Raw genomic sequence first — 13188 nt, forward strand, 5'->3', positions numbered from 1 at the left:
GATCGAACCCTCACCCCCTGCACTAGGAGGCGAATTCTTAACCCCTGGACGACCAGGGAAGTCCCAGGTCTCTTTGACATTAACTCCAAAATGTTCCTTACGTCGTCCAGTTCTCTCAGACACCACTCTAAATCAGCCACACCTCATCTCTCACTTGATTTACTGAAATGGGTTCCTAATTGGTCTTCCTGCTTCTTTCCTGCCTTCTTCTCCAAATGATTCTTCAGCACACAGCAACTAGAGTGATCTTTAAAAAGCACAAATTGGATCCTGTCACTCCTCTGCTCAGAATTCTTCATGATTTCCCATTGGACGGAGGACAAAATCCAAAATCCTTAAGTGGAAGGGCCTATAAATTCAGACATGTCTTTTGCCATGTCCACTTCCCAACCTGTGTTCACTCCGCCTGTCACTCACTGTGGCTCGTCCACACAGCCCTTCTAACAGGTTTTCAAATGTTTCAAGAGCTTTACTCTCTTGTGCATTTCAAGTTTGCTTCTAGGGACGGCCTGGAATGCTTTTCTCCCCTTTTTTGGATAATTCCCACTTGTCTCTTTTGAGCCCCAGTAAATATGTCCTCAAAGAGAACTTTTCTGGACCTTGAATCTTAACAATTTGCAATTATATATTATCTGTGTCTTTATTTGCTTAATGATAGTCTTTTCAACTAGATGCAAACACTGTGATGATCGGAATTGTATTTGTCTTGTCCGTTGTTTTATTTCAAGTGTCTAGCAGAGCAGTGCTTAATCAGTATCTGTTGAATTAATGAAGTGAATGAATGAACCGCGGCTGATGCAAGTACTTCATCATTTCAGGGATGAAAACACAATGCAGAGATAAGTAAGTCACAAGCTGTTCCTAGATCTGTTGTCTTTTTTTTTTTTTTTTTACTGTTTTTTTTTTTTTTTTAATTTTATAGCTACTTTATTTATTTATTTATTTATTTATTTATGGCTGTGTTGGGTCTTCGGTTCGTGCGAGGGCTTTCTCTAGTTGCGGCAAGTGAGGGCCACTCTTCATCACGGTGTGGGGACTGCTCTTCATCGCGGTGCGCGGGCCTTTCACTTTTGCGGCCCCTCCCGTTGCGGGGCACAGGCTCCAGACGCGCAGGCTCAGCAGTTGTGGCTCACGGGCCCAGCCGCTCCGCGGCATGTGGGATCTTCCCAGACCAGGGCTCGAACCCGTGTCCCCTGCATTAGCAGGCAGATTCTCAACCACTGCGCCACCAGGGAAGCCCGATCTGTTGTCTTTAAGTGATGAAATCCAGAATTGTGTGTTACATGCAGATTTGATACTATTTAATTTTACTGTCAACAAAAGGAGAGACTCTGTTGGAGGGGGGATGTGCACCGGCTTTGTAGCTCACCTGGGTTTAGTTCCATCTTAATCATTCACTGGTGCTGTGGCCCTAGTTAATTTCCTTGCTTGGAAAATGGTTTTCCTAACTCCAACTCCAAAGCTGTTGCAGACTTGAAAGGAAGTGAATGGCTCATGTTGGCTGCTTCATGAATAAATATTAGCTGTCATTTTCACTGAAAGGCCTTTATTTTGGCACTTCACTATGAAAGGGAAAGAAATAGGAACCAAGAATGATAAACTGTTGATTTCTTTAAAATACCCAGAAAAATTTCACTCCCGGGGCATATAAAGGCCTGAAATAACAGGTAGTAGAAGGGAAAAATTAAAACCCATGAATTTTACTGAAATCAAATAGATAGGTTCTTTACATTCCCAAGGCAAATGTATGTGTGCTTCCTAGGCCTGGAATGTTCTGTGTGTGTCTGGCTCTTCCTTCTGCAGGTCTCACATGCCTTTTCCTACAGGCCATTTCTTCAACACCATGTTAAGTATCCCCCAACTCCTCCCCACCCCACCATTGCATTGCTGATATGAGCACTTTATACTTTTTCCTGGTATGTCACTAGGAACTTAGGTTGCTTAATTATCTATATATGTCTGCCTATGTTGGGTGCAAGTCAATGAGTAGACTATAAATACTGAAAGGTAGCAGGACATGCCACCCCAAAATATGACTGTAAGAGTTTAGGACTTGCCACTCCAAGATATGCTGCTTTGGTATATTGATTATTTGGCACTGCAGGCACTTGAAATACAGCAAAGGCAGGGAGAGATGTTCTCTGAACTGCCCTTATCTGCATAAAGATAGAGCCTCCAAAAGCAACTCAATTGTCATCATTTCTCCTCCCCGGGCATTTCTTCAACCAGGGGGGACTGACTCTTGTCACAGAAGAGGAGACTAGAAGTCTGCCCCACACCCAGACACACTTTGTCATAAATGATCATCACTTCCATCTATTCTTCTAAGGGCCCATTTATCTTTCCTAAAAATCGTCTACTGTCCCCTAAGAAGCCTACATCCCACTCCCCCCTTTCCCTATTAAGATGGTATTTAATCCTGAATTCTAGGCCACCTAGGGGGTTTACTCATTTTCTCTGAGTATCTCACATATATACATGAGGTATACTGTTAAGAAACTTCCTTATTTTTCTTTGCTTGCTTTTCTCTTGTTAGTCTATGTTTTGCTACAAGGGGTCTCAGCCAAGAACTCAGAAGGGTGGAGGGAAATGATTTTTCCTCCCCTACAATACCAACAAGAACAGGATCTTGTCATTGTTTTATCCCAGCACCTAACACGCTGCCTGGGACGTACAATGTGCTCACAAAGAAAATGAATGAATAGAATGGCTACTTCTATGGCCTGAGAGTCATTATGCCCCTTTGCAGAACTGTTTTTGTCATAGCTGAAGTATAATGCAAGAAGCATTCCTTAAAAAACCCACTTCTTTGTTAGAAAATCTCTTGTAATTTATATAATTTGAAGCTATGGGCATTAAACTATGCATTAAGGGGGCTTCACACAACTTTCTTGAGTTGCACCTTCACTGCTTAATATTCAGGATGCATTAACATTCCCTTTGAGTGGGGGGACTTTTCTTCCTTCCTCTGGGTGTGTCCACAGTTCTCCACACAGTGCCATATACGATGACTAAGGTAGACTGGAGAATGTGGGCATGTGTGTACATCTGTGAACCTTATAAATTATAAAGCCCAGAGAAAGTGGCTTAGCCCCTTGAAAAGTAGGAAGAATAAGGCAGGAGCTCATAAATACATTTTGAAAACAAGAATTTGAAGTTCTTAGTGTCCTTTTTAATTTCATGGTAATACAACAGAAGGATAGTTTCCTTTTCACAACCTCAATATCAGACATAATTACCTTAAAGTTTAAAATAAATTTAGTTAAGAAATGAATTAAAAAATTTAAAAAAACCTATCTGTTGCTTTACTTTAAAGTAACCTAAAAAGGGACAGATTCTCAATACATTTGCAAGTTAATAAGCAATGAGTTTCTCTTTTTCATGTGTATACTCAAAATCACTGCTATCTTATTTTTTCCCTGTTCTAGATAACCTGCAGTTTCAGGCATTCTATGCATTGAAGCTTTAGAAAAAACACAATGTTGTTTGGTAATCCTAAGAATGTTTCTTTGATTGTTCTTTTCAGGAAGATTCATTTAAAAAGCCTAGACATTACTACATTATAATTTCTACAATCAACAGAGAAAAAAACACCTGAAGAAATGATTACTGTCAAGACAAAGTTTCCTTCCACATTTCATTAAAATACATCAGGTGGTAAAATAAATGGAACTCCACGTTCTGCCTGTGTGTGTGCGTGTGTGCTCACTCTCTCCCTCCCACATTTTCTCTCCTGAGTTTTATCTGAGACATAAAAGATTTCATAAGAAAACCACTACATAAATTGTATAGTAATCTATGATTAAAAATAGAAATGTATATACAAGAAATTTCCTAAGAACTTATATTTTCATAATAATATTTTATATTACTTTACATGTTTCTATTATGAGAAATGTACTGGATGCTTAAGTTAACTTATTTGTTTGACTTTCCGTTATATTGTGAAAAACTGTTTGTTGAGGCTGTGCTCTAAAGTGTATTTTGGTCGTTGAATATATTTTTCTCTGTTATGAGAAGAAATAACATAATTTTTCTCTGTTAGGAGAAGGGAAGTACAGCTAATTAAAAATGAACAATAGTCACTCTAAAGTTCATTTGTATTTAAATTTTGACTATGGTCAGGGATTATTATAGAAACATATTTAATCAGAATCAAAGACACTCAGACACCATAAACTGAAGCATTTATAACCTCACTTTTTGACTTATGGCCTTAACATTATTCTCTTAAATTGAGTTTATTATAATCATTTTAGCATTCATTCTAAATTTCAGGTGAGATACTTATTATAACTTGAGGCTATAGATGATGGGGGAAATGTCTTGAATTAATTTCAAATAATCCTACAAAACTGATAATCTATATCTAATAGTAAATAATTGCAGTGTAATTGAACTAAATCCTCAGAATCTTTGCCAATGACCTAAATTCTAGGTAAGATAGTGAAAGAAACTGACATGACGTTGAATTCTTCTGGTCTTTCAAACTCTATATCTTCCAAACCATATACAGTTTCAGGTTCCTTCAGTCACTCATGGCCCCATTTCTTTCTTAGTCTCTCATTAGTGGGCTCGTGCACACTTGGATGAATAAATGCATTTTGTTTTAGATACTAGTGGAGCTGTCTGATACTATATATATGTCTCCTTTTCAAAATATAGCTTGATTTTTATATTAGCGTTTACCTGCTATATATTCCTACTTAGGAAAAAACAGAAATGAGAATTTTTATCCTTCTGTAAGACAATTTGGAGAAATTTTACTATTTCATGGAAGCAAATTTTTATAATTTATCATCATGTTCAGTAGGATTTGAAAATGATAGGCCATGTGTAATATTAATATTTCTATACTTTTCTTTTTAATAATAATTGCACCTTAATTTTTCATGTAAAGAAAGTTTTGGACACAACATTAATACTCCCAATGAGTAATATATTTACCTTTTGAGAAATAGGAAAGGAAATATTGAAGTGGAAGGTAAAAAGAAATTATTAATAGGCCAGTGTTATTTTGGAACATAAAACATGCAAACGATGAAACCCAAAGAAGTTTTATGACAAACAGTTATATCCCAAGTACCATTTTAAAAGGTACATTAAATTTTCTACAGTTCAATATAAATCAAATATCCATGTTTACACCTTTCCTAAAGCTTTCTATTTTATTAGGAGAAAATAAAAGCTATCAACTACCTACAGAAAAAGTTTGGAATTCTTTGTGAGGATGGAAAAATCCAAAAATATTTTTAATCGTATCATATTAACTTGGAATACTGATCTATGCCATCACTTTGCCTATCTGAATCTTTCTGTGCCTTATTTTGTATGTGGTATTAAATGCCAATAGGCATTTCATTATCGTCCTCCAGAATTTTTACCTGCAGGAATTTGAGGAAGATACAAAAGGTAATGAAGGGTGGGAATTGTGGTTTTGATCTTAATTCTAAAATCTTCTGTTATTATAAGCCTCTAGGATGTGGACTATGGGCCAATCAGATGCTGCACATGTAACTACAGCCCTGATCAACAACCTTGAGAATTTGGCAAGGCTTGTTCAAGAAGGGGAGTGAGGGCTTCCCTGGTGGCGCAGTGGTTGAGAGTCTGCCTGCTAATGCAGGGGACACGGGTTCGAGCCCTGGCCTGGGAAGATCCCACATGCCGCGGAGCGGCTGGGCCCATGAGCCACAACTGCTGAGCCTGCGCGTTTGGAGCCTGTGCTCCGCAACAAGAGAGGCCCGCGCATCGCGATGAAGAGTGGCCCCCACTTGCCACAACTGGAAAAAGCCCTCGCACAGAAACGAAGACGCAACACAGCCAAAATCAATCAATCAATCAATCAATCAAAAAACATACGCATCTGATTCAAGATCCTCATTAAAAAAAAAAAAAAAAAAAAAAAAAAAAAAAAAAAAAAAAAAAAGAAGGGGAGTGAGCAAGAGATGATGTATGCTCTAACACATAATTCTCTCTGTTCCTGGAAAATTAACTCAATATGTTTGCTATGCTGACACGCAGTTGTTAGAAAATCTTTGTCAACTAGGACAGCACTATATTTCCCAGCTAGGTTCCATTTTTATTTTAATTCACCGTCAATCAGGAATATTTACTAATAGCACATTTTTCAAGATAAGAAAAAAACTTAGATCAAAGAAAATGGAAAGAAAAATTGATAGTCTTTGATAACGACATTGTAGCCATTAGAGCAGGGATATAATTAGACTTCCTCCCACCTCCTATTTAAAAAAATTTCTTGGGCTTCCCTGGTGGCGCAGTGGTTGAGAATCTGCCTGCTAATGCAGGAAACACGGGTTCGAGCCCTGGTCTGGGAAGATCCCACATGCCGCGGAGCAACTAGGCCCGTGAGCCACAACTACTGAGCCTGCGCATCTGGAGCCTGTGCTCCGCAACAAGAGAGGCCACAATAGTGAGAGGCCCGCGCACCGCGATGAAGAGTGGCCCCCACTTGCCACAACTGGAGAAAGCCATAGCACAAAAACGAAGACCCAACATAGCAATCAATCAGTCAATAAAGAAATCTTAAAAAAAAAAAAAAAAAGTTGCTTATATTTAAAAAAAAAAAAAATTTCTCTTTTACTCTAGGAAAAGAAATAGCATCAATATTTCTACAAAATAGAACTCTGTGATTTAGTTTAAAATTTTATATTCTTTGAATTAGGAAAACCCAGACCCATCAGTTTTTAGTGTTAAAGTTTTCTCAACCAGAATGTGGCCAATACAGAGCTTAGATTAATACATGTAATTAATGGATTGATGCATGTAAAGTGATTAGCACAGTGAGTGGCATATATTTAGGACTAAATAAAAATTATCAGTCATTATTATTGTTATCTTTTCATGGTTGTTATAATCATTGTTATTTAGTGCCCATTTTGAATCTATAGAAGAAAGAACCTGTATATTGAAAAGAATGCATTAGAATTTTTCCTCTATGGTTTGTGCATTGATTTCTTACGAGGTTGGCTGAGAATAAAAATAAAGCACATTAAGTCCAGATTAAGCCCTATGTAATATTGTGTGTGACATTTTTACTTTTGAAATTTTTATATCCAGTGCCTCTGATAAGGAAACCTAACAGATTCATCTACCCAAGGTCAAGGTCCATGCTTTGGCTCTTTTAGCTCTCCCATTTCTCAGTATCAGTTCCTTACTCTGCTATTTTAGGGTTTCATTCTCTGTTGTACAGGGAGCTTGGGAGATCTCTGAGCAATTTATCAATGTTTAAATATTAGAAACTGCTAATAGGTCAAGATAAATACCTTTTGGTGTTGTAATGTGTAGCTCTAACAAAGGAATTAACTTGATCATACTAAAAAAAAAAATGTTGGATTGTCAATTAGAATCGAAACCCAAGGATGCTGCTCTATCACCTTGTAGCCCTTGTCAATGCCCCCAACCCTTGTCTTCTAGGGTTCCTCCAAATCTCTGTCTACATCTTTGGTCCCACCCTTTAATACCCTTCTTCAGCCAGCCCCATGTTCTGGAACTAACATAGACCACCTCGGCCCACCTTTTTGGTGAGTGCCACTAATTATAAACTTCCCTTTCTTTCTAGAATTACTGCTCAGTTGTGCCATTCTCACACGCATCTCAATGGGAAGAGTCAGATGAACTAATTTGAGGTGTGGTGTTAGGATTCACACCTAACCAGGTGTGGACAGTACCAGGTGTGGTACTCGTCCTGTAAAACTGTTTTAATAGCTTTCTTCACATCTTTTGAAACTATGGTAGGAAGAGCAGAGTGCATACTTGGAAAAGGCTGTGTTTTTACAATGCTGAAATCATTAACGTGAAGTTCTACCTCCTTTTCTGTTTGCTTTGTCTTGTCTTGCTTTCCATGCTTTAGAAATACTCGTGCGCTCTTTTTCTGCTCCTCTTCCCCCCCATAGAAAGAGGACCATAGCCTACAGAATGAGGATTTTAATGACATGATGGGGAGAGTTTAGAAAGTACTTCAAAGAACACCATCTGATGTAAATTCCGCTGAAGAGATATCTTCAGGAGATTAAGTAGAAAAATGACTGTCAATATGACAGAAGGGAGAATGCCTGTCGTGTGTGATTCTGAATAGCAAAGCGAAGCAGAGAGTACTTCAAGCTGTTTTCCCCTACATAAGTCCTTGAGGAGGATTTGGTCTGGATTCCTGATTGCTATTTCTCCAGCACCTATCACCATCTCTAGGCCTTCCTCTGTACTCAATAACTAGAGTTATAAATAGAATGAACAGTAGTTACTTAGTGGATTTCCATAGAAAAACCAGAAAGGAAAATGATTAGAGAAAGAGGGAGAATAATCTAGTAAAAGAATGATTAGTGCTTGAAGAGAAAGAAGGGAAAAGATAAGGTGGGCAGTAAAGAACACAGGATTAGAAGGTACAATATGGATCTAATATTATTTCCTCTAAAAGCTTTTTGCAATATATATATATATATATATATATATATATATATATATTATAATTGTCTTAAGCAAATGTGGTGTTCAAAAGTCACAATTCCTTATAAGTACAAAATCTTACTTTTTGGAGACTGTTTTACCACCCTAAACACAGCCAGGTCAGGTGGATAATTTAAACTCTTATTTTTTCAAAAAATTACAGTCGCCTACATGATTGTGTTGACAGTTCTGATGAAGTTTACACAGTGCCGACCAATAACCATTCTTGTACCTGTGAGTTAATCAAACACTTTAATAACACCCTAGGGAAGAGGAGTTGGCTTTCTTATAAAACTCAGAGGAGTCATCTATCAAGAACCCTTTTTATTCTTTTGAGCAATGTTGCCGGCAGTCATTGATATAACTCCCTGGAGGCTATTTTCAGGTCAACTCTATAACTAAGTTGAAGGAATAGGGAGCTGTGTTGAACCTTTTTAATGCAAGATTGGCATCTCAATAAATCAAGGACTGTAAAGGAAAATAATAAGACAAAAATGGAGACTATCCACTCAAGAGACTCACTAGTTATCACTAGTTAAAAGCATTCTCTGTACTAACTAAATGACTTACTCTTTCTCCTTCTTCTAATGATCTCTTAACATTTTCTTGCTTTTGGTCCTATTGAAGAGAAACCATCGGTATGTGTATATTTAAAAACAAAGAATAAAAAATCTGTGTGTATGTGTATAAATATAAATAAATAAATACACACACACACACACACACACACGCACACACACACACACACACACACACACACATATAGCTAGACAAATAAATCGCCTGTTTCCATAGATAGAAAAGAGTCTTTGACTAAGAATCTAATTGGGTTCTGACCAAAGTTATTACCCCAGAGCTTCTCTTGGCTTAACGCAAGCAGTGGTGATCAAGAAGTGTGTAAGTTTCAGGTATCAGCCTTACTTCTCTCTGGTCCACACTGTGCAAGAGGCAAGCGGCGTTTAGGGTACAGGCTAATAACTGTGGGTCACACACTGAAGAAAGCATTCTACTTGAAAATATCGTATATAAAAAACAACTGATTTTAACCCGACTATCTTTTTTTAATAACCAGTAAAACCTTGCAATACACTTATATTATCATAGTTAGTAGCTATGGAGGTGTAGTTGCCAAGATATTTCCAAAAATGACTATTTAAAGCAGTGGCACTCTTTTATCTTTAAATGATATTAACTTCTCTGTTGAAGTCTCTGTCTAAATTCCCATCGTTGGCAGAAAATTATTATCTCCACCATTTAGAGTAGATTTGTGTCACACACGATCGATGGGTTCTTTGAGTTTGTCCATGTTACAGGCTTCTCCAAAATAGGTATGCAGAGTGTAGTACACCCTAGATTTTGGAAAGGAAGGAAGTCTACAAGAAAAAGGGCAACAGTCAACCATGTTGTCCTGTTCAAGCATGCACATGTTTTATTTAAGTATTTTCCAAAGGTCTATTTTTTTCCAGCATAATGCAGATATTATGCTATCCTTTGAAATAAGATATACGAATTTCAAACAAAATTGTCAAAAACAATGACCTTGGTTACTCCATATGGCACATAGAAATAATTACATTTCACTTACAGTACAGATGCACTTAACACAGTCATCAATAGTCGTTCACCACCAACACAGTATAGTTTTAAATCACCTAAAACACCAAAAAATTGTTTTCTTTTCCAGAAGTCTAAAGAAATTAATAGTTTTAGATAAATGATAAGTTGAAAAGGAGGCAGAATTGTCAACAGAAATAATCTAACTGAATTTTTAAAATGTAATATTAAGAACATGAAAATAGAACTTTTCATTGGGAATCAAAAGACCTAAGTATTCCTGATTGAGTTTTCTTTAGCCTACTCTTTAAAAAGTTTTTCAACAAATGCCATCAAAGAAGTTTCACTATATATTTGCTCTAGAAGCATAAAGTGACATGAGGCAGGTGTTAATATAATTATTAATATTCACGCTTCAGGAAGATTAGTAACTTTTAAAAAGACATACTAGGAATAAAGCCAGTTCTTCCCGTGAGATAGTAGAGTTTATCTGACTTTCACTCAGCAAGTGTTTATAAATCTACTGTGTGCACAACATTGTTCTGGAAGCTAGTCTAGAAATGGGAAGCAAGAATTTCTGGCTTTACTTGAAAATGGTTGGATTAGTTCCTTTTTATGATAAATTATGATAAGCATTTTAAAATCTCTACAGTAGAGGGATAATTATTAACTCTTTCCATGTATTGAAGCTAAACTTTATTCCTTACAGTGGTGGTTTGGAATGAACAAAACTTTTCACTGGACATAAAACTTTTTTACACTGTCACGTGCAGACACGTCTGCTGATATATTTTAAAGGTGAAAAGATATCAAGACTTTTCAGTTAAATGTACATAGAGCTCAATCTTGCATCATCAAACTCCTGTCCTCCTGATTTAGAGGAGAAAATTGCTCCTTGCAATATACAGGAACCTTTCTGAGACAAATCTGTGCTGCCTTCCCCAGTGGCATAGAAAGCATGCTTTCAACAAATATTGCTGCATAAAGCACTCCAGTTTATCTCTGCATTTCAATTCACGCTAGTTATTCTCAAAATGTATTCGAGATCTAAAGCAAAATAAATAATACACCAAGTGAGATTCTGGGATCACTGATCCTGTGATACTAATCCCAGCCAATTCTTTTCATGAAACATACAATGATATATCCAGTATCTGGGCTTTTCCATAACAGCAAAAAGGTTAGAGATAATTCATAGATGTCAACTCCTTTTTTTCCTGATTTTTGACAAGGGGATTGATGATGATGATAATCTACTTATAAGATAACTTGTTGAAGAATACAAAAGTAGGAAAGTCCTTTGAACTACAAAACATTAGTCCAGCTGATGATGATAAATCCAATAGAAGGGTGCTATAGAAATACAGGAACAAATAATGCACTGTCACAGGAATACAGTGGACCGAAGAATATTACAGAAAAACATTTATGGCACGGGGTTTTGGATTAAAAAGTTATCTAAAACCTGGCGACACCAGAAGTTTTCCTATGGAATGTGGCTCTTACTGTATCTAAGAAGATCTGGAAATACAACAACAAAAAATCCTGATTCCTGATACAACAGGTGTACAATGAATTATTGCAGTTGTAACAGTATCTAGGTGCAAGGTAAAACAATAATTAATACTGAACTATCTGAATACTTTAGATTTACTAGTGAGCATCCCCATGAGAAATACTGCAGTTCTAAAAGGAGTTTATTTGCACAGCCCACCATGGAACATGGACAATCAGCTTGTTGTAAGTACACAGAAATTCCCTCTTTCTACAATTATAGTTTATCATGCCGATTCTGAAGACAACGTAAGGAAACTGAGATCACGGCTCCAAAGAATTCTAGCATGCATTATGATGGTTTCCTTCAGTCAATACAAACGTGTTGTATGAGGTTTTTTTTTTTTAATGTGTAATCATCTTCATCATCGCCAATGTTCATGGTTTTAACAGGAAAAATTTTTATCAAAATGTTTTCCATATTTTTTTGTTTTGCATTCAACTGGAACATTATGTTCAAAGATTTATTTTATTTATTTTATTAAAAAAGAGTTCTGGTCATAAGAAGCATCAATAGGCGGCATTTCATTGTGCTCATTCACAAAGTCAAAGGGCCACAGACTATTTCTCAGTATGACAGGTTAGACTCCATCAGAAATGCCATTTGGTGGTTTTATTTCCATCTTCAAGTTTGGAAACTCTGTCTTTGTTTCACTACCAACCTCCTTGCTTTGTCGTTTTCATCTGCAAAACGTTTATTGTGTCTTCTTTCTTCCACATTGGGATTCTTTCCACAGCCAGGGCTCAAATTCTCTTGGACCTGATTCCGATTGTCTTACAGAGCAGACACTCTGACAATGTTGCCTCCTGAGTACTCAGGAGACTCTGGCCTGTCATCTCCTTCGGGGGTGGTTACTGGAGGTGTTGGGATGCTTATTATTGCTGTAGTCACATAAGGTTGTTCACAGTTTAGTTTAACACACTCTTCCATTTTGGCATTTAAACTGGATCGGCTGATGAGGAAAAAATAGATTTAAGAAAGTGAGTTGTTTACTTAAAATTTTTTTTCCAGTAACAGAGGAATACATGTTCTCATGTTTATAAGTAACATTTTAAATGGCTAAGAACAATCACCAAGATTTAAAATTATGAAACACCAAACCTTAAGATAAATTAAGGTGAACATTAGGGCATTAACATTGAGTAAGTGTCTAAAAGCCAGCTGAATTTGGTTCAATGTGTTTCTCAAAGTGTTTTCTACAAAAATGCAAAAAAGAGGAGCAGGTGAGTTTTGGAAAGCCTAGGTTGGGCAAAGTAAAATAGCTTTCTCTAAGACAGGACCTCTGAGAGGTTTGAGATACCATCATGAAAGGGGCATACCCTGTGGATAAACCTCAATTCTCTTGACCAAAGAATCTCTTTACTACCTTGTCTCTTTGGGATATATGAGGCCCTTAAGGCTCTCAACTTAGTGACAGCCAGATGTTAAGAACTCAAGTTAGTCATTACTAATACTTAAACATTTTCCCAAGCGGCATTCTTGCATGAGTTATAGACTCTGTGTAGGGAGGGGGAAAGAGGGTAGGAGTAAGGAGGGTAGACATAGGAACTTTATAAACTACTTTTTTTCCATAGAAAACTTAATTAAAATGTTTGTCCTAAGATTTTCTTTCTAAACAC

The 13188-nt window shown here is 36.9% G+C and overlaps 1 protein-coding gene across 1 annotated transcript in view; it reads right to left on the minus strand.

The window, feature by feature from the left end:
- Positions 1–9872: 9872 nt before the first annotated feature.
- Positions 9873–13188, minus strand: part of KCND2 (potassium voltage-gated channel subfamily D member 2) — a 490117-nt gene continuing 486801 nt past the window's right edge. Inside the window, exon 7 of the mRNA XM_007177260.3 lies at positions 9873–12521. Coding sequence (XP_007177322.1) covers positions 12344–12521 — 178 coding nt within the window. The 3' untranslated portion in view covers positions 9873–12343. The remainder of the gene's footprint in view (positions 12522–13188) is intronic.

Source organism: Balaenoptera acutorostrata, chromosome 7 (assembly GCF_949987535.1).
Source record: "Balaenoptera acutorostrata chromosome 7, mBalAcu1.1, whole genome shotgun sequence".
Lineage (NCBI taxonomy): Eukaryota > Metazoa > Chordata > Mammalia > Artiodactyla > Balaenopteridae > Balaenoptera > Balaenoptera acutorostrata.